This window comes from Podarcis tiliguerta, assembly GCF_965153285.1.
Source record: "Podarcis tiliguerta genome assembly, chromosome: 11".
Taxonomy (NCBI): domain Eukaryota; kingdom Metazoa; phylum Chordata; class Lepidosauria; order Squamata; family Lacertidae; genus Podarcis; species Podarcis tiliguerta.
In genome coordinates this window covers 40,745,875-40,767,231 of record NC_139544.1, presented here as the reverse complement: position 1 = coordinate 40,767,231, position 21,357 = coordinate 40,745,875, and the positions used below count along the sequence as shown (strand labels likewise).

The following is a 21,357-nucleotide window of genomic DNA, read 5'->3' as shown; positions in this document are numbered from 1 at the left end:
AGTGTTATAGAAATTAAAGAAGAAAATTTAGAGATTTGAGTAAAGTCTTCAGGGGCAGTGAATATTGGCAGAACTCTTAAATGTAAGCTAGGTGAACTACAGATGTAAATCTTGTTTATGCTAGTTGTTTACATCAGTTGGTTTAGTGTTACTGCACAACCATACCAATTTGAAAAGGCAAATGCCCTGATTGAACAAGACAACTCTTTTTTTCTAGGAATCCTGCAGATCAGATATTGTAACAAATTCTGGGCTAAGCTGCACACTTTTTAATTTTATTTTTTGCTTCTTCTGCCGCCATTATGTTTTGATATTGTGTCTGTGTGAAATAAGATAGTAAGCAGTTACAAAACACACACACACACAAACACAAACACATTTGGGGGAATAACCCCAATCCTAAAGTTCTATGGGTGGGAAATACAAAATGTACAAAAGATAAAGACAATACATGGTAAGCAATGCTAACCAGACTGCATGCAATGTAAGCAAGATGTCCTGCAGTTCAGAGTCTTGCAGAGGTTTTGCTCTAGTCTGCATCCAGGGATATCCTACGAGAAGGAGTCCGGAATATAACCTGTGTTTGCTCTTCTGATTGTAGATTGCCAGTGCAACCACAGCTCCATCAATCCCACCGCATCTCTCTCCAGGCTTAAGGGATGTGGCGCTTCGGTGTTTGGAGCTTCAGCCTCAGGACAGACCCCCAGCAAGGGAGTTGCTGAAACACCCTGTCTTCCGCACTACGTGGTAGTTTGTTATGTAAAAGTGGGGATACACTGAACATGATGCTACTGAATATAGAACAGTGCTGGTCTTCCTGTGCAGTTTTGCATGGCAGTATGTATTAACTGTTCTGCTGGCCTTAACTATACATTTTTGAGGACTTGAGGTCAGTAGAGGACCTGTACTTAAGTATGTGACTGACAAATCGAGATCTTTACCTAAGCTCAGTATGCAACATTTCACAGACTGCAGAAATATGTAAACTGTGCCTTTCTCAAAGATCTGGCTCTTCGTGAACAAAAAAGCAATTCCTCTTTTAAATCTGCATGATTATTTAGTGGAAGAAGTGGTTTTTAATTTTTTTTATTATTTTGGAGCACTTTTTCAGCAATACTAGCAGCTGAGGGGCTCAGGAGCCATTTAAAAACTGCAATCCCATTTCCATTTCACACCATGCAAACATCGGCAGTTATGGGCTCTACAACCCAATTTAGGTTGTTTTCGTTACTCATCATTAAGAAGGTACAGTGTCTGTGCATTATATTTTCCATGTTCTTTAAGTGGAGGAAAAAAACAGTTGATAGTTTTGAATCCACATTTTGCCTTCCTAAAAGTCACTGACCATGGCAATTTGGGTTCAATGTGCATTTACTGCTAGCCTTGTAGCTTCCCCTTGGAAGTTACAGTTCTGTGGTTTCATTTTATCCTTCAGGGAATAAGTGATTTTTTTAAAAACACGCCCATAGTAGCTAGAACTTGGTTCAAGCTAAATATTGCTGGATAACCTGTTATAAAAGACTGTGATACAGATTGGTTTGAAATCTGGAATAAAATACTGCCATTGAGTCAGTATTTTAAGTGGGAAGCGTTGGGAGGGGGAAATGCACAATTACTTTCGATAACAGAATTTGTAACCAAGGGTCAAATGAACTGTTTTGGAGCCTTTCTTTCATGTAATAATTCTCATGGTAAAGCTGTGTAGAATTTATGTCAAGCCTGCCACTATCCAGCTTCCATTCTAAGTCAACCTTTGATGGGAGCCAAATATTAAAATCCAGTCTTACTCTCAATTTACCACTGTGTTCATGTCCACCATTGTTGGATTTGCCTGCTGTTTTCCTTCTACCATGCATCATCTGTTTACAGTTACAATTGATAAATATGTAATTTGGCAATATTTTAAAAAGGAAAAGAAAATCACTTAAGCTCTTTTTTAAAAAAAAATTAAGAGTTTTCAGGAAAAAAATGTGCTTGGACTTGAAAAATATAACCCACAAGTATAATGTGAGAAAATTCTTCAACAAGAGTGCAAAACTACTTTTTAGCAAAGATTTTTAATTGTTCCATGATGTTTTTTAAGGGCAGGCTTTTAGATTTTGATGAATGGATTACTGAAGGAAAATGGCAGCTATTCTTTTGCTTTTGGTCAGTCTTTTTGAAATAAAATACTGGTTGTGTTTATAATCAGTTTGTTTTAATAACTGTTCAAGTTTTAACTCTTCAGAAGCCAGTTGAATTATTGACCAGAAATTGGTTATGCTCAAAGACTCAGGACAAACTAAATAAGCTATAGTAGTGTACATTATTGACAATGTACGACTCGCTGATTGGAAACAAAACAAGTGAGGTTTACAGCAGTGATCATGCTAGCGTTAAATAAAAGCAATGTCATTAAATGTGGATGTGCATTTTTCTTAAAACATTACCTTCCTTTGCTTTTTGAAGATTGACAGGCTTTGAAGAGTTAAAAAAATCGAAATGTGAAGTTTGGTAGCTCTGTATTTGTATTTGACTTCTGTTTCTTGACAGTCTAGAATTTACTCTGATCAGATTGTTTCCACGTCTCTTCTGTGCAAGCTTTAAAGGATGCGCTCTTGCCAATTCATGTACTGGAAGATCAGTTGTCAGATTAATGCAGTTTCTGACAAAATTGTCAATTGTATAAACTGATGAACCTCAGCTAATCAGTATTACCTTTCTAGATCACCATGTCTACCACATATCAAATTCAGACGGCCTCTAAGTGTCTAAAAGCATTGTCTGAGTTTGTTTGCATTTCCCTCAGCTTGCTGGTAATTGTGGGGTTTTTTTTAATGCAGATGTGATGTAATCTTATTTTATTTGGATCAAAGCTGGACTGAAAATTGTATTGTGTAATTATTTTTGTGTTCTTAATGTTATTTGGTACCTAAGTTGTAAATAACGTCTACTGCTGTTTATTCCAGTTTCTACTACCTCAGGTGTCCTATAGATTTTCTTCTACCAAAGTTCACTTTCACATTGAAATTATATTTGCTATGTGACTGATTTCCTAAGACTTCCAGGGCTTAAGGGCTAACTTCTATTAGCACCTTACTGTGCAAGTAAATTTTAAAGATCTCTAGGTTAAGAAAATTTGGCTTCATTATATCCTTTGTTATTTTAAATATATCAAGATATTTTAATTAAAGTTTTTACCCCTTTGAACCAATTTTATAGTATAATTTGTACCTATTTTGGTGGTTTTGTCTTTATAGTAAATAAAAGATTTTGGACAAAAGCTGCCCTCCTTTATGGTAATGAACTGAGTTTAACAAATACATTGGCATTCATGTACACATGTATTTTCCTTACAATATAGTCAGCAATCAAACACAAGGTTTTAGAGCCAGCTTTTCGCAGCTGTTTATATAGTTTGAAAAATGCCTGTAAATAAGTCTTTTAATCCCTTTCTACTCTATTTCTTGGCAGCATGAACACTCCACAATAGGCAAGCTCAAGGGAGCTATCTTGCTCAGTTCTGATTCTCCTTCATTATACTCATTGTCTGTGTAAACCTTAAGGGCACAATTTACTAAGCATAATTTTTATAGTATCTCATGTTCATTGAATTAGGGTTCCACAACAGCTATTTGTACCCACAGTCATTGCTATGCTACCAGATTAAACATTCTGGGACACAGAATTGGGATCTGGTGAATTGTTATACAATAGAACTACTGGAACATTGCTTACAGCTACTTAACCATCTATTTAAAATGCTTTTAAAAGACTCACTAGGCAGACTTCAGAAGAGAACATAAACCAGTTGGGAGCTAGATCCTCCACTAGACTGAAGGGTATGCTATCTCTTTTTGCCACTCAACACACAGTAGTGGGTTCCTTAGATATACCTGCCTAGGGAATACCCAGTACATAGGATCATGAATAGTGCACTGAGGACTGCAGAGTGTTCTTTTGAATTCATGGAGGCTGATGTGGCAAAACCTGATGGGCACTCCCATCATATGAAATATAACATCATTTATACATAATACATCATTGTGTGTATTGGAACAAAGTTTTTCTTTTAATGAGTACTTTAAAAACAAGATTAAACAATCCATTGAAAAGGCTTGTTGAAAAAAGATGGCCCAACAAGCATCAACAACAGTGTTCACCTGATAAGCAAAGAGAGGATTTCAAATGGTAGGTGCTGTTACAATAAAAACCTGATTTGTACAAGGTATTGAATGGACCTCCTAGTGAGATGGTGTCTGCAGGTCCTATCCTGCAGAGTGCAGTGATTGCATGGGTATATAAGGTATGAGATTCTTTTAGGTGTCCTGGTCCCAATCTGTATAGGGCTTTGTAAACCAGTACAAACACTTAGAACTGGTACCTAATTGGCAGCCAGTGTTAATTCTTTCAACAGCAGCATAATATGGTGGTATTCTGCCCCAGGGAGCTGTTGAAACAACTGCAGTTTGCACTAGCTACAGCTGTTGGGTCAACCTCACAGAGGGCAGTAATCCATTCTAGCAGTTACCAGCACATGGAGAACAGTGGCCAAGCCATCCTGGTCCAGAAACACACAGCTGTCTTATCAGCCTACAGACCTTTAGGAGGAGTATGATCCTGTCAAAAGCAGGAATAATTGGGACTGCTCACTCACAGCACTTCTCCCTTGCCATAATTTGGACTCGGGTTTTTTGGTCCAAATCCAGCCCATCATCAGGGCTGCACAGCCTCTCCTCATTCAGATGTTACAGAACAAGAGCTGGGTATTACCAGAATACTGACAGCTTTCCCCAAAATCTAATGACTGCTCCGAAAGGCTTCTTGTGGATAACAAGAGAGTACTTTCCAGCATGTGCGCACACACCAGGGATAACTGACAGGAGGCTGAAAAATAAAACTGAAACCAAACCTGGAGATAGGGCCAGAACCACTGTAAAACTCTGTCCCCAATACCCATCTCAGTAGGCTGAGGAGGATCCCATGGTTAATGGCATCTGAAGCTCCTTAGATATCAATTAAAATATAACAAGGTTACATCCCACCTGCAACGTCACATCACTGCCCATCTTAACGTCACATCACTGCCCATCTTTCAGCAGCCACATAAGGGGGAGTGGTACAGGGGTTGGTGAGCTGGATCAGGACCTGGGAGATCTTGCTGGATGGGGCTGGAATCCAAAAACGGGGGGGGGGAGACAAGTTCCCCCATCCTTGGTGTATCATAGCTGTCAACTTTCAGATTTGAAAATAAGGGATTGCAGCCTCACCTGTCTCGGGGACAGTCCACGGGATATCTAACAATCCGGGATGGCAGCAGAAACAGCGCTGGAATAAGGGAAAGGTAAAGGGACCCCTGACCATTAGGTCCAGTCGTGACCGACACTGGGGTTGTGGCGCTCATCTCACTTTATTGGCCAAGGGAGCTGGCGTACAGCTTCCAGGTCATGTGGCCAGCATGACTAAGCCGCTTCTGGCGAACCAGAGCAGCGCATGGAAACGCTGTTTACCTTCCTGCTGGAACGGTACCTATTTATCTACTTGCACTTTGACGTACTTTTGAACTGCTAGGTTGGCTGGAGCAGAGACCGTTGACAGCTATGTGGTGTATACATGCTGTTCCCTTGTGGCTTTTAAAACTTCCCAAAAACCCCACTGCGCTGGTTGCAAGGTGCAGTCCGACCCATGTGCACATTTGCTTGAGAATAACAAGTCCAGTGGGTCTTACTCTCCCAAGTAACTTACTCTCCCAAGGGTGCTGCGACCAATACGAAAAGGGGAGCCCTTCTGAACTGTCCAGAAATCCCCACCTTGGAAGCTAATGGAATAAGGCGCATTAGGAGGCTGATTGAGTGCCTAAAGCGGAAGTAAACTCCGTCTCCCTAAAACGTCCCCCTTGGTTCCACCGGCAGGTCTCTCTCCGCGGATTCAAAACTCTCTTCAATGAGTGTCGTCTGAATGGTTGGTTGTTTGCTGCTGCTGCTGCTGCTTCCATGTCCGCGCTTGATAAGGTTTCCGGCGGCTGCTTGCGCAACTATTACAGGCAAACTCCTCCTGACGCCCGAATTTACTTTGGCCCATCCGTTGCAGGAAACAAACGAAGCAAGCGCACGCCAGAGAGTCCGGTGGGGTTATAATCAGCTCGCAGATGCGTTGCGAGGCGGGTCAGGAGACACGCGTGTGAAGGCAGACTCCTTATACTTTCGCCTGCCGACGACGATTGGAGGGAGCTGCGCCGCTTGACCTCGGGGAGGAGGAGCTGCAGCGGCGGCGGCGGCCAGGCAGCAGGCGCCCTCCCTCGCCTTTCCGCCGCCCTTCCTGCGGCCGAGCAAGAAACCGAGCCCGGCTCTTCCCCGGGGAAAGGGGACCCCCGCCGCCGCCATGCTGAGGGCTCTGCGGAGGCGCTGGGAGGCCTACAAGTACCGCTTCGTGCCCTGGATCGCGCTCAACCTCGGCCACAAGCGCAGGTGAAGGCGGCGGCGGCGGGGCTCTTCCTCTCTCGCCCTCCGTCCCGCCGGGTCTCCATTCAGGGCGGAGCGGGAGAAGGAGGCGACCGAGAGGTCTCTCTGCCACTTGTGGCAAAAAAGTAAAAGTAAAGCCAGAAGTTCGGCCTTTTTACGTGGAGTACAAGGGCGGCGTTCGCATTGGCGAACCCGGGGCGAACTCTTGCACGTGAGGATGCGAGGGCGCGTGTGCAGGGTTATTCCGCAGCCGGGCAATGGCCAAAGCAACGCGGATCCCTGGCGGCAATGGTTATTGTGGGGACTGCTGCTGGCATGCCTGCGGAAATCCGCGTAGCTGGCCCATCCTCTGACCTGCCCTGAGAAGCGGTTACCCTTCCCCATTGACCCGCAAGCAGCTCCTTTAGGCTATGTGGGATTGTTCTTCTGGGGTTTGCACGGGCGCTAGGCAGCTTGGTCAAACGGGCGTCCAAATTTCCCAGGATGGGACTATGTTTGGAGGGTTTGTGGTTCAATTATAATGGCCTAGGCACCTAATGTTGCTTGGAGTACTACTACTAGTAGTAGAAGTAATAATAAGTCATACTTTCCATAGTGAATCGCTTCCCATGAGGCATGAGTGCAGGCATCAGCGGTGGGGGCTGCCCAAGGATGCCTGCAAACACCTTCCGCAACATTTCCTGATGGGTGATATGGTGGTGCAAGTGAAGCAGTGTGTTGACATTTTGTATTAGCCTTCATGTTCGTGTGTGCTAGGGTTAAGATGCGTCCTGACTGTTCAGAGGTTTGACTTCTACAGAATAGTTCAAAAATGAACTCGATTGGACATATGTACACATAATTTTTTTTAAAAAAGGCATCCTTCAAAGTCTGTATGTAGTAACTGCTTTACCAGAGACCTTTAAAGGTAAAGGGACCCCTGACCATTAGGTCCAGTCGTGACCGACTCTGGGGTTGCGGCGCTCATCTCGCTTTATTGGCTGAGGGAGCCGGCGTACAGCTTCCGGGTCATGTGGCCAGCATGACTAAGCCACTTCTGGGGAACCAGAGCAGCGCATGGAAACGCCATTTACCTTCCCGCCAGAGTGATACCTATTTATCTACTTGCACTTTGACGTGCTTTCGAACTGCTAGGTGGCCAGGAGCAGGGACCGAGCAACAGAAGCTCACCCCGTCACGGGGATTTGAACCGCCGACCTTCTGATCAGCAAGTCCTAGGCTCTGTGGTTTAACCCACAGCGCCACCCACGTCCCTTGCCAGAGACATTTACTGTGGGGTAAAAGAGACTGTCCCTTGGTAAATCAGCCCAGTTGGAGCATATTATCATGGCCACCACCTTGAAAGCCACTAGAACCACGTCAGTTTAGCAGCAGTTATAGAAGCAAGAGTTTGGCATAGAAGTTCCATGCTGACTGCTGGATTGAGTAGTGCTGAGGTCTCTTGCGTTCTGTGGGTAATCTTGCATATGTTGCTTTCAGTACCTTCTCTGCCTTATGTGCTGCAGTTTGATCTGCAGATGTTAGTGAAGCAATGATTATTATCTCTGAACCATGAAAAGCTTCGCTTGTGAATGTCTGCAGAAGTTAAGGGCTGGACAGCAGACCAGGCAGAATTTCTGGTCATTTGGCAACCTTAAAATGAGCACTTCTGTGACTTAGCGTATTTTTCTGTCTATAAGACATCCCCATGTATAAGACGCCCCCTATTTTGGGGGACTCTGATTTAAGAAAATGGGAGAGATCTATAAGACACCCCCAAATTTTGGACATTATTTTTAGGGCGAAAACCTAGTCTTATACACAGAAAAATACGGTAATTTCATTCTGCAATGTTGTATAATGCAGAAGAAGAAACAGGGAGCCAAAACCTAGCAAAAAATTCTGCTGACATTTGCAGACGGAAGGTTTCAGTCATGCTTTGTGAGCAGTTGAAACAACAGCTTTACTACATTTTAAATGATATAATGTCATGTGATGGGCTGATAATTAAATAGCTGGATTAACTGCTTTTTGTATAAAACTTCATTTTTCAATGTATTTCTCTCACTCCACCACCAGAGCTAAATGTTCTCATTTAAACTTTCTTCAAAAAAAACCCCAGACAATTTACCCAATAAGAATTTTGTTGTGCCCCTCAAGACCCCATATATATGATGGATGAAGACATCGCATTCAAAGAGGCTATGAACTAGTTTCTCAAGGGAAATAAGCAATTAAAACTAGAAGTGAAATATTTGTGAATATATCATATAGGGAGCTATTTTTCTTTGGGTACAGTGTGGATTAGGTGTAATTGGTCTTTTCCCCCTCTCTAATTTCTGTAATAATAAGCAGATGCATGGAATGAATAAAGGATTAAATTGATTCTTGGCTCTCTGGTGGAACTAATAAAATCGCAAGCTGAATACTTGTGGTTTAATGATCTCAGTGCAGCTCTTCTAATGAATCACAGCTTTGTATTCATGCAAGGAACATTTATTATTCTGTTATTTCGGTTGTCTTAATTTAGGAGAGATTTCACCTTTTGCTTAAAAGAAAAAGAACCTACAGATTCTTCTCATTAGAAGAATCAGTTTCATGTAGTGTGGAAAAACACCTGTGCTCTATCATCTCCTTTGGCCATTCCTCAGTAGAGTCTTATACATAAGAATTAGTTAGACAGTTAGTGCTTCTTTTCGTTTCCCATTTCAATTGTGCTGTCAGTAGGACTGATTCTCTACTGCTACTTCCTTAAACTACTTCCAAGGCAACCAGGAACAGTGAGCCATGCCAGCCAATCAGCCTCTTGGGACACACAGAAATCAGTGTATGTACAGCCAGTCTAGAAATATAGAGCAACCTTCATGTTTAGCACGTTTAATCAAAAATATGCCCGGCTTTTAAATATAAAAGATGGCCATAGTTTTTAACAGAACTGTAAGTGGTTTGAAACAGTTTGAAAAGCAAGCTAGTGTTTGCTACAGTTTCCAAACTCTCATTTACAACATTCCAAAATGTCTGAGTTCTGTTGTTTATTGGACTGTTGCAGAACTCTGCGGTTTGTACCAGAAGGCTCTAAAGACAAAATGGTTTCTGATGAAGATGTACTTCAAACACTCCTGAAAACTTTCACAGCTTTATTTGTAAACGACTTGAGGAGACAAACCTTTCTTCTTAGCTTTCTTCCAAAAGTTAAATCTAAATACCTGGACCTGCAGAAAGCTCAGCCTGAGACAAACCAAACAATTGATGACAGCCGTCGGAATCAAATCATCTTCAGTCCAGAAGACGTTCTCCTTCACACTTTAGGATTCAGCATTGCTCGAAGGCACAGCTCACTCATTTCTGCTGGAACAGGAGTCTTTGTAACGAAAGGTTTTGTTCCCAAAGGAGCAGTTGTATCTATGTATCCTGGTATGGAAAGAATGTATTACAAATACATAAACATATGATCTCGTTTTTTGCTGAGTCAGATCATTAGCCCGTCTTAATCAGTGTTATCATAATTGACTGTGTTTTCATGTCGCGCTGAACCATAAAGGTATTGTTTGTTAAAACATCCTGCACAGGCTGCATGCTGGCCAAGTATTCCTCGTTTGTGCCTCCTTTCCTTCGTTGAGGAAGCAAAACGTGGAGTGGCTGGCTTAGTGTTAGCTCAGACAAACCACAACTGAAGCCACCTTTCTTCGCATAATGGTTTAACAGACCATACTTATGGTTGAGTGTTACATGGCAATGCAGCCACAGACTGACTGCAACTCCCCAGGGTCTCAGCAGAGGGCTCTCACGGATTGAATCTAGAAGCTTTTGCATGCGACATGCATTCTGCCACTGAGCTGTGATCACTATGAATCCTTAGGGCAGTGCTGTTCTGAAATAGAAGAGGATTTCTATGTTCTGTGATTGAGAAGAAACCATTTAAACCATGAGGCAATCTGGCAAACCTGAGCCAGAAAGCTTTGAAACTTTTATTCAGAACTGTTGGGTTGGCCAGATGAAAAAGAGGACAGTTGAAATTCCCTCTTCTACACAACTATCAAAGGTACAGGAGCCCTGTTCCTCTTTAATGCCCCCTAGTGCCTGTTTCTAGCAGTTTACTTTCAGTCTGTGTACAGTTGACACCTTTTTTATGACAAGGCCACTCTGTCATTTATAGCTGTGTCCCAAGATGACATTCAGCACCTCCACGCTAGAAAAAGTTACACTTTTTGTTCTGCCCTTGTGAACCCATTTAAAGCTCAAGAGGCCTATCAGAACACACTCATTTGCCCCCAGATATGCCCTAAAATTAGTAATAATAATAATAATAATTAACAATAATAAATTTATTATTTATATCCCGCCCAGCTGGCTGGGTTTCCCCAGCCACTCTGGGCAGCTTCCAACAAACATTAAAAGTACATCAAAACATCAGTTATTAAAAACTTCCCTAAACAGGGCTGCCTTCAGATGTCTTCTAAAAGTCAGATACAGTGGTACCTCAGGTTACACATGCTTCAGGTTACACACTCCGCTAACCCAGAAATAGTGCTTCAGGTTAAGAACTTTGCTTCAGGATAAGAAAATAAATCGGGCTCTAGCGGTGCGGCAGCAGCAGGAGGCCCCATTAGCTAAAGTGGTGCTTCAGGTTAAGAACAGTTTCAGGTTAAGAACGGACCTCCGGAATGAATTAAGTACTTAACCTGAGGTACCACTGTAGTTGTTTATTTCCTTGACGTGGTGGGAGGGTGTTCCACAGGGCAGGTGCCACTACCGAGAAGGCCCTCTGCCTGGTTCCCTGTAACCTCACTTCTCACAGTGTGAGGGAACCACCAGAAGGCCCTTGGAGCTGGACCTCAGTGTCCGGGCAGAACGATGGGGGTGGAGATGCTCCTTCAGGTGTGTGTGTGTGTGAGAGAGAGAGAGAGAGAGAGAGAGGGAGGGAGCGCAATGTAGTAGTTACTCTTAAACTTGGACTGTATGAATTTGGTTTCAAATTGCTGTTTAACCATAAATGTATTTCCTATGGTTTTAGACCACCCTTCTTCCTGCTGGATCTCAGGAAGGTTCAAAATAAACAAAACCCTAACCCACAGCATAAGGAGATTTTTAAAAATCCATTAATATTCCACTATACCAGTGCATTCCTTTCCAAAATGCCTGAAAGAATGAAATGGGGGGGGGGGCGTGTTTTAAACTTACAAGAAAAGAGAGATCCATGCATCCAGAGGCAAGAAGCTCCGCAGGTGAAATCCCTGCACACAGAGAGTCCTAGCCAATGTCAACTTGCCACAATGGACCACACCTGTTGTTGGGACCACAGGAAGGGTGTTTCTTGCAGATATCTAAACCCAGGCCAGCAGATGCAAAGAGAAGTACCGTACATTTGGTTCATGTGGGGGGAGAAAGCAATATTTTGCCATCCTGGATACTGAAGTTTTGTCATCTTTTTTTAAATGGTACTAATTCTACACCCACCCACTGTTGTCTTTTCCCAGAAAGCTTGATCTTTACATCAGGCTGAAGGAGTTTTGTGATTTGCAGTCTTTTGTATGTGAGAAAATGGTTATATCCACTCTGTGCGTTGCTTGAGACTGCCCATCTTGTTGATTGTGATTAGCTGGAATCTAAAATAGCCATTTTTGTCTCACACAGGCACAGTCTATGAAAAGTATGAGCCCATATTTTTCCAGTCCATTGGCAATCCATTTATCTTTAGATGTATAGATGGGGTGCTTATTGATGGGAATGACAAGGGAATATCAAAAGTTATATACAGGTAGGTCCTTAATAGAAAAATGTCAGCCCCAAGGTTTCACTCTTTGTACTTTTCTAATAGTGTTTTTAAGTAAAACCAAAGAACCTGGAAGTTGTCTGTTTCAGGTTGTTTTTATATGGAATAAAATGTCAGCCACAGATTTGGGGGTGAGTTTATTTTCTGGCTGGAGAACATAACCTTTTTTTGCAGTTGCACAGCTTTGATGTTGGGAATGTCCAAGTGGTTGTCTTATTTCCCTGTGACTTTTTTAAACATTTGAAATAAGTTAACCTTGAAGGTGGGAGAACATCTGCCAATAAGATGGGTCCATAAAACCATATTTGACAAGACCTGTACTACTTTTACTGTAGAATATTCCACTGTTCCGTGACTCAATATTTACTTACAATTTGGAAGCTCATGTCTGCACAAATTTCAACTACAACAAACTAATGGCAAAGTAATGGGTTGTGCACTGCTTTTTATGGCTGATGTCAATTTGTATCCAGTGCTTGCAGATGTGAGAATCACTTCCTTCTCTGTATACTTACTAACAATATAATATGTCAATTGTTGTTGTGCTGGTCTCATCTATAGTAAGTTTTGTGCTTTGGAAAGGACTCCACAGATTTACACAGGTAATATAGGTGTGATGCTTGTGCCAGAAATTCACACATTAAAAAAGGTAAAGGTACCCCTGCCCGTACAGGCCAGTCTTGACAGACTCTAGGGTTGTGCGCCCATCTCACTCAAGAGGCCAAGGGCCAGCGCTGTCCGAAGACACTTCCGGGTCACGTGGCCAGCGTGACATCGCTGCTCTGGTGAGCCAGAGCCGCACACGGAAACGCCGTTTACCTTCCCGCTAGTAAGCGGTCCCTATTTATCTACTTGCACCCAGGTGTGCTTTCGAACTGCTAGGTTGGCAGGCGCTGGGACCGAACAGCGGGAGTGCACCCTGCCGCGGGGATTCGAACCGCCGACCTTTCGATCGGCAAGCCCTAGGCACTGAGGCTTTAACCCACAGCGCCACCCGCGTCCCAATTCACACATTACTATATATTTATAGCATGTTTACCCTGGAAAGGCTCCTAGAATGGTTTGAAAAAGATCAATAACAAACAAGATAGTCCTGCCCTCAAGCTTGCAATTTAGAAGACAAGACAGAAAAGAAAAAGGGGGTAAGGAGGGAGGAGGAAAACAAGCAAAATCGGACATAAACCGTATTTTTTGCCCTATAGGACGCACCGTCCCATAAGGCGCACCTAGTTTTTTGGGGGGGGAAATAAAGGGGAAAAAATTATTTCCCCCCCAGGCGCGGGGCTGGGGCGGGGAAGCCCGAGCTTCCCCCGACCCCAGCCCCCAGAACAGGCAACTCTCCGCAAGCCGTGGGAGCCCGGCGCGGGCTCCCACGGCTTGCGGAGATCTGCGCGAAGCCTGGAGAGCGAGAGGGGTCGGTGCACACCGACCCCTCTCGCTCTCCAGGCTTCAGCAAAAGCCTGCATTCGCCCCATAGGACACACACACATTTCCCCTTCATTTTTGGAGGGGGAAAAGTGCATCCTATGGGGCGAAAAATACAGTAATTTACAGTCAAGGGAGAAAAGGAGTCAAATGACGCTGGTTTCTCAGCAGAACTGATAAGAGTGGGCCTTGCTGCCCCATTTCCGTCTCTGCTGCAACCAGATGGAATGGTTGTCTGGATAAGCACAAGTTCTTGGTTCTTAAGAGTATTTATGATTTAAATATTAAATGTCTGGCAGATATTCTTTGCATCTGCAAATATCTGCTGCAAAGTAACGTCCTTGCCATCACAGCCCTTCCTTAGACTTGAGCGAAAACCTTCTTCGTTACCGAAAATGAAGGCACGTAGCTCGGACGTGCAAGACCCACCAAGTTAAATGCAGCCCATCAGCTATGTATGAAAGTCTGGCAGATGCTTGACAACCATTCCTTAATCTGAAGTGGAACTTATGTGCTATGTATTCAGCTGAATGGGCAGCGTTTGATTTGCTACATCTCAAGTTTTGTAGAGGATCAAATTGTATTTGCTACTTACGGGTGCTGAATAGGATATGGGTAATGAGTAGCATAACAAATGAATTTAATTTGTGGGGTGTGTATGTACATGTGTTTGCTTTGAAAAGATATGATTGCTCAAGAAGCTGTCAAAATGAGGTTTGTAGTTAACGCTGTAAGTTTTTTCAGGTCATGCAGCAAGAGAGATCAGATTGGTCCTTTGAAAATGAGTGATGTATTTTGGCTTACAACTGGTCTGCAGAACCCACTGGCAGTGGGGCAATATGTTAACAATTGCTCACCTGGTAAGTAGGAAACAGACTTTTTCCTAGACTAGATTCGGGCACTTTAAAGACCATCATGTTGAGTTCTCCAAGGATACTTTATGGGAGATTAACTTCTGGCTCACTACCAAGCTACCAGTGTTGCTCCTAATCTGCGGTTTGGGTGAATGCTGGGACCCATCTTTTAAATACAGTGGTACCCCGCAAGACGAATGCCTCAGAAGACGAAAAACTCGCTAGACGAAAGGGGTTTTCGTTTTCTGAGGTGCTTCGCAAGACGGATTTTCCTAAGGGCTTGCTTCGCTAGACGAAACGGCCCTGCCTCTCGTGTCATGGCGACGGTCACTGCACGCACGCTCGCTTCCCCACTCCTCCGGCTCCCTCCCACCTTCCGGCTGACGGCTGACCTTCCGGCTGCCTCGCGCCGCTGCCCACCCCCCTCGCGCACTCCCCCCAGCCAGCGTTGCAGCCAGAGTCGCGCTCCTGACCCCCGCCGCCCTCCAGCAGCCGCATCGCGCGGTGGCCACAAGGCGCGGGTGAGTCCGAGTTACCAGCTGCTTGTTAGTGTTTAAATGCAGTGGTGCTTCGCAAGACGAAAAAACTTGCACAACGAAAAAACTCGCGGAATGAATTAATTTCGTCTTGCGAGGCACCACTGTAGAGGGAAGTGGTACATCTCCATATAATATTTATTGTCAGGTCGGATTTACTTCATTCACATGGCTACATCAATGAGGATGCTCCACATAAACAGTTTTAGGGCATCTGAACAGGATTTCTGTTATGATAAACAAATAATGTGAGTGATGACTTATGTAAATAAATCCAAAAGATACATCAACTGAGAGTTGCACCAATATTAGTACATCTCATCTTTTTCGATACTTTTCCTCTTATTTTTCCATCAGATAAAGCAGCCAATGTATGCTATCAGGAATTTGACGTACCTGAAAATTTTCCTATAGAATTTAAACAGTATCTTCCAAACATAAACTACTGTCATGAGATACGGAGGTGAGAAGTTTAATCAAATACTTGTTACAATCTCATAGATTGGATTAAGTTTGATAATTTGACTAGCTCGTTAATGTCAAATAGGTCACCTATTTAAACCTTCACTTATTGGAACCTAAAGAAAGAAAAACTGGTGTGTGTTATGCATGTATAAGTGCATGTGCATTATAGTATCTGAAATTCCTCCACTATGCAATCTGCAGGCCCCTGAGATGTGTCGTTCTGGTTGCTCTCCAAGACATTGGACCAGGAGAAGAGCTTTTCTCAAACTATTACACAATTATCAACTGAGACTGAGGAGCCACTGATTTGGTTTCCTGAGGTATTTTTTACTGAATGCATACTTGGTGGCAGCGAGGGGTTTGGCGCATCCTTTTGGCTGAGCCTTTTAAGAAAAGAAAAATTAGTGCAAAATTAGTGGTTTATGCAGTGTTAAAACAGTGCCTGCAACCATCAGTGTTCTTCAGCCTATACAGTGGTACCTCGCAAGACGAATGCCTCGCAAGACAAAAAACTCGCAAGACGAAAGAGTTTTTTGTTTTTTGAGTTGCTTCACAAGACAAATTTCCCTATGGGCTTGCACCTTTTTCTTAAAACCGTCAATGCATTCCTATGGGAAACCGTCAATGCATTTCCTATGGGAAACCGTGCTTCGCAAGACAAAAAATTCACAAGACGAAAAAACTCGCAGAATGAATTAATTTCGTCTTGCGAGGCACCACTGTATATTTTCTTACTATTGTATCTTAGGATTTGCTCCTGTTCCTTTATATCAATAAACAGAGTATACTTTGTAAGTTTGATTGCTTTAAATCAGTGGTGGGGAACTGGATGACCCGTAGGCCGGATTTTTAATTACCCCACCCCACTGTGGGGCACCACCTACCTCAGGGGTAGGCAACCTAAAGCCCGGGGGCCAGATGTGGCCCAATTGCCTTCTAAATCCGGCCCTTGGACAATCCGGGAATCAGCATGTTTTTTCATGAGTAGAATGTGTCCTTTTATTTAAAATGCATCTCTAGTTATTTGTGGGGCCTGCCTGGTGTTTTTACATGAGTAGAATGTGTGCTTTTATTTAAAATGCATCTCTGGGTTATTTGTGGGGCATAGGAATTTGTTCACCCCCCCCCCCCAATAGTCAGGCCCACCATATGGTCTGAGGGACAGTGGACCAGCCCATGGCTGAAAAAGGTTGTTGACTCCTGACCTACCTGTTAGCCACCTGACATTATAGTGATTTCAGGTGACTGAGTTATCAGGGTTCGAAGGGGATCAATGTACAGGTTGGCCAACTTAACGGCAATTACAACCTTCCTTTGAAGATGGGCAGTCAGCTGATTGGCGCTGGGAGTGTGCCTTCAAAAGGGTGTCTGGAGAACAAGAACATTCTACTTTCGAGAACCCCTGTGGATTCAAACCACTTCCTGAAAGTGGACTTCGCAAATAGCTCCCTGAAGTCACCAATCCACTGAGAAGTTGTTACAATAAGCCTCTTTGAACCTGCCCTCTCAGCACTGTGTCACTGCTGATCAACTATTTTGCTTCTACCTACAGACATCCGTTTGGTGGCATCGCACTTCCTGCAACTCTTGATCCGCCCAGACATGGGAAGACGTTCCTGCATAAGTACTAGTTGACATGAACAAGTTATGCAGTTGAGCAGGGCCTGCACTAGAGAATTTCCAAGTGGATTGGCACCCATACTTTGTACTTTCCACACTTGCGATTCCCAAAAACTTTTATACAGATGCATACTGCCTCTAATGGAACATAAGACATTGATGGCCTTCTCCTCCATGAACTTGTATGATTTTTTAAAGCCAGTCATGTTGGGAGCCATTGCTGCATTTTACAAAAACTAATTCCATAGTGTAACTAGGTGCTGTGCACTTTATTCTATCCATCCTGAATCTTCCAACATTCAGATTCATTGGATGGCCCCAAATTTTAGAATTAGTGGGAGAGAAACCTCACTATGCAGTCTTGTCTGAAAATATAAATCTGGTTCTTTATGGATTAGAATCTGAACATCTGAAAACTCCTTTTAAAATAACCCTGTGTGTTCAAATATACTAAAGTGACAAATGTTGCAGAGGCATGACAACTTTCACAAAAGAAAAAGGGTTTCCAGACATTTATTTCTGGAACTGTACACCAGGTATTAAAGTACAACAAATACAAAATAATGTTCAAAAAAATCAGTGTTTATGTACAAATATTAAAACCAATGCAACAATAGCAACTTCCTCTTGGGCATCCCATACTAAAACTGGTTGCGATTGTCACTAATTTATTTTGCTATGCACAGGGGATTCCAACCTGAATCTAGGAATGACTGGAATTACTGGTTGCTTCAGGAAGGACTGCAGACCTTAACTGTTAGCAAAAAAAAACAACTACTGAGAAGTTTTCCCGCTCACATGGAAAAATCATAACCATGATACTATGTAAATTCAGTTTCTCATTTATAGACAATGTGCTTTTAACACTGGGCAAACAGTCTTCTATTGGTCAGTTTATCCACTAGTTTACATTCAAACTTGAAATACCCACTAAAGACTTTGGTTAAAATTAAACTGTACTTCTAATACACTACTGGATCTGAAATTAACATATGGGTTTGACTTGGTTTTATAAGGAAACTGCACATATCAACCCAATCGTACACAATTTAGTATACTTCAGACAGTATTGTACAGCCTTCAAGTAAAGTCAGCGGTTTGACCATAACAAGAGGGGGGAAAATAAGCATTTAAAAAGCTAACGATGAGAAGATGAAATGCCTTAACAAAAGTAAAAGTATTGCTCTAATCACAGCACCAGTTACACTTCTATGTGAATCAGCTATCCTTTTCAGAATCCCTGTAGTTAAGTAAGACATCTACCAAACTGCAATTGCCCATGGTGGATTTTTGGTTTGTTTTTATGAAAAAGGAGAGGAGAGATAATATATTCAGCAATGAACAATGAAGTCATCACAGTTTGTTAGAAGAATTGTGCTTTACCCACACTGAATCAAGGCAATGTAGATTTCTTCATATGGTTGCAATTCTGCCATCTTCATGCTCTCCCTCAAACGCAATTCTTTTAATAAACGGTAACAAGTTCTCCATTTAAAACGTTTAACACAGAGAAAAACAGGTTAAGTCCAGCTTTTAAAAGAAAAATTCAATAAATAGCTATTTTACATGAATAAAGTCATAGTGGTACAAATTTATGAATGTCACATCAAGCATGCACAAAATGTTACTATACACAGAAGTAGTCAGAAAATATTGAAATAGATATCTAAAAAGATATGCAGAATGTACATATTTACATAATCTTGCAAATTATTGCCTCATTTTAACAAGGAATTAAAAGTAAACATTACCAGCTAGCTAGCCAACAGGCTAAATTATATCAGCAATTAAAATCTATTAAAACTAGCCGGAATTCATTGTTCTTTCATACCATTTCAGAATTTTGGTCAAAAGTCTTTATTAAATAACTAAAGTGTCCATTCAACTTGCTGACAATCAAAACTTTAGACGAGAAACTAGACTCTCGGTCTTCATTAAGACCCCAGCAATGCATAGATAAACTGAACGTAGTACTGCATCAGCTAATGAGAATGGGTGTTGTCATTTAAGTGCAACTGGTATAAGCATTCAGACATGGTGTAATGATTTTTATACAGACCAGCCACTGTAAACCCATAAACTTGAATGTATAACACAAAAAGAATATGGCCAGTTATTTTACAAAATTATCTGTGATGAGTTGATTCAAAAACAAAAATGAACAAAGATACAGAGTTCAGCACAAATCACAGCAACAAGAAGCCGACAATTTGGCTAAAAGCGTCAGAATACAACACAGGGCCAAGGCTACCCCATTATTGACTGTGTACTTATTAGAATGACAGCTTTTAGATGTATATTTCAGAACAGATCACCAACAGCAACTTTTGTCCACTGTGCTAAATTAATTTGCTAAAATGTTACGTGTGCTATATTAACTCTTTGAAGCCATCTTTGTTACAATGCCATGAAGAACACACAGCACTTTGCTGCATCTCAAACTCAGGATGTCAATGCAGTTCACAGTATGTAGAATAAATACCCTCCCTTTGAAGTATTAACTAAGGCATCTGCTTTCTCTATTTATGCAGTGCAACCATGAAATCATTACTACCAACACTGAAAAGTTTACTCTTTTCTTTAAAAAAAATTTGCAATATTTTAAAAAGGAAATTAAATATACATAGTGGCCAGTGCAAAAATAGACATGTTTTACTGCATGTCAATTGTTGGAAAATTCAACATTTTTGTGTCGTTCAGGACACATAGCTAACACCTTTTGATTAATATTATAAATGACAGGCAAAGCTAAAATGAAAGGTTAAGCAATAAACATAAAACAGCTATAACAAAGATTCCTCTCCGGAGCATGAAATGCAGTCCAAGGGGAAAAAAATACATCCATGCTTGAAGATGCTTCAAAGTTGTGTATCATCTATGAATCTAGAGTCCCTCATAAGTTTAACACATTGAACTGCAGTGCTCTGAACTTAAGGCAAGTCCTAAGATGTAAACCATTAGTGGAAAATCCTAAGCTGTACCCTCACCTCTCAGTGGCCTTAAGAAAAGTTAAATTAACATTTGATGTTTTCACATTACACTCCTCAGAAGTGTGGACAACTTCCCCACCCCACCAGGATACTGTATCATTTCAGCCAATAGGTTTACATACAGAAATCTGTGTAATTGTATCTGTGTAAGGTAGCCATGGCCTATAATTTGGTAAGAGCATCCAAACACGTTTTTTTAGACAGTGCTCCTACAGTCCTTTGTGCTAGTATCCATCAAGATGAACCTGTTGTTCTGTAAACTGAAGTGCTCTGGTTTAGTATGAGAGAAGGTTCCGCTTAAAAATATCATTGTATGCTTGTGCAGTTTAAATTAAAGAAACCTTTCCCTGCTTTTCATTAATTTTAATGCTACATTGAACAGGGATCAGGACTGGTACCTGTAAACAATCGCTTTTCCACTGCATCCATTACGGCAGAAGCAACTTAGACTAAAAAAGCCACTCCAATCAGTTCAGAATTTCTGTGCTGGTTTTGAGACATCAGTCTCTGTTTACAGGTTTAAAAAAGAAAGAGGAAGCAGAGCTTAAAGCTGCACCACAGAGTTCTCTTAGTCCCCAAACTCTGCTGAACGTCGTATGAAGTTTCCACATTTATGGATTGGAAAAAAGTGAAAATACTCTTGACAAATCAAGATATAGTTCTGTACATAAAGACATCACTGATGTCACATAGTTCAAACTTCCAGTGAAAGACTAAGCAAACCTGATCGTTCCCATCAAGTTTACCATAAACCACCAACAGTGTCCACTGTCTCTTCAGTTCGATGATAAAATTCATTCTGAGTGGAGGGCAGTGTGCTGGTGTAATGCATGAGCACTAATAAAGCCATTTGTCTCGTTTGCAGATAGACTGCTAAAGTCAGCCACTGAGACTGCCATTTTGGCACTGGTAATGTGATGCGTGTGATTCTCAAAATCAACACCCAAGTTGTTCACAGAAACATCATTCATATACGATTCTGGGACTGCAATTCCCATTTTTAGTCTCTTGGCAGGCCTTTCAGACTCCTCGTTGCACATGTTCAGTGGGTTTAACTCGGAGTGATAAAATCCAGTCTCAAATAAATTAAAACAATCACTTTCACCATTACTAGGCAAGTTAAGCAAATCTTCTGTTACAACAGGCACATGATTAACTGCTGTCCGAGGCAAGCTGTCTAGAGGTGGGAAGGCATCATCTAAGCAGTTCACATCTGTAGAGTGGCAGACTGTGGCTACACTGTTGGTCAGTGCTAGAAGAAAGAAAAGCAATATT

The 21,357-nt window shown here is 42.1% G+C and overlaps 3 protein-coding genes across 10 annotated transcripts in view; 2 read left to right on the top strand and 1 right to left on the bottom strand.

Annotated features, from left to right (window-relative positions):
- MAP3K1 (mitogen-activated protein kinase kinase kinase 1) overlaps positions 1 to 3,262 on the top strand; it is a 59,124-nt gene extending 55,862 nt beyond the window's left edge. For all 6 annotated transcript variants that reach the window (XM_083403635.1, XM_083403637.1, XM_083403638.1 and 3 more), the window contains one exon: positions 602 to 3,262. In XM_083403635.1, the coding sequence (XP_083259761.1) occupies positions 602 to 751 (150 nt within the window). In that variant the 3' untranslated portion in view covers positions 752 to 3,262. The remainder of the gene's footprint in view (positions 1 to 601) is intronic.
- A 2,626-nt stretch (positions 3,263 to 5,888) lies between these two features.
- Positions 5,889 to 18,208, top strand: SETD9 (SET domain containing 9). The gene is made up of 7 exons (XM_083404341.1): positions 5,889 to 6,446; positions 9,469 to 9,833; positions 12,054 to 12,177; positions 14,362 to 14,477; positions 15,365 to 15,470; positions 15,674 to 15,792; positions 17,025 to 18,208. The coding sequence occupies exons 1-6, from the start codon at positions 6,361 to 6,363 to the stop codon at positions 15,759 to 15,761; spliced, it is 885 nt and encodes a 294-aa protein (XP_083260467.1). The 5' UTR covers positions 5,889 to 6,360; the 3' UTR covers positions 15,762 to 15,792; positions 17,025 to 18,208.
- MIER3 (MIER family member 3) overlaps positions 17,590 to 21,357 on the bottom strand; it is an 18,764-nt gene continuing 14,996 nt past the window's right edge. For all 3 annotated transcript variants that reach the window (XM_083404064.1, XM_083404063.1, XM_083404065.1), the window contains exon 13: positions 17,590 to 21,334. In XM_083404064.1, coding sequence (XP_083260190.1) covers positions 20,877 to 21,334 — 458 coding nt within the window. In that variant the 3' untranslated portion in view covers positions 17,590 to 20,876. The remainder of the gene's footprint in view (positions 21,335 to 21,357) is intronic.

What these genes read in the sequence shown, in the direction of transcription:
- SETD9 (XM_083404341.1), top strand. Translation starts at nt 6,361, where the DNA reads ATGCTGAGGGCTCTGCGGAGGCGCTGGGAGGCCTACAAGTACCGCTTC. An exon ending in AGTTGTATCTATGTATCCTG is followed by an intron (nt 9,834 to 12,053) that starts GTATGGAAAGAA and finishes TGTCTCACACAG; the next exon opens with GCACAGTCTATGAAAAGTAT. An exon ending in TGTTAACAATTGCTCACCTG is followed by an intron (nt 14,478 to 15,364) that starts GTAAGTAGGAAA and finishes TTTTTCCATCAG; the next exon opens with ATAAAGCAGCCAATGTATGC.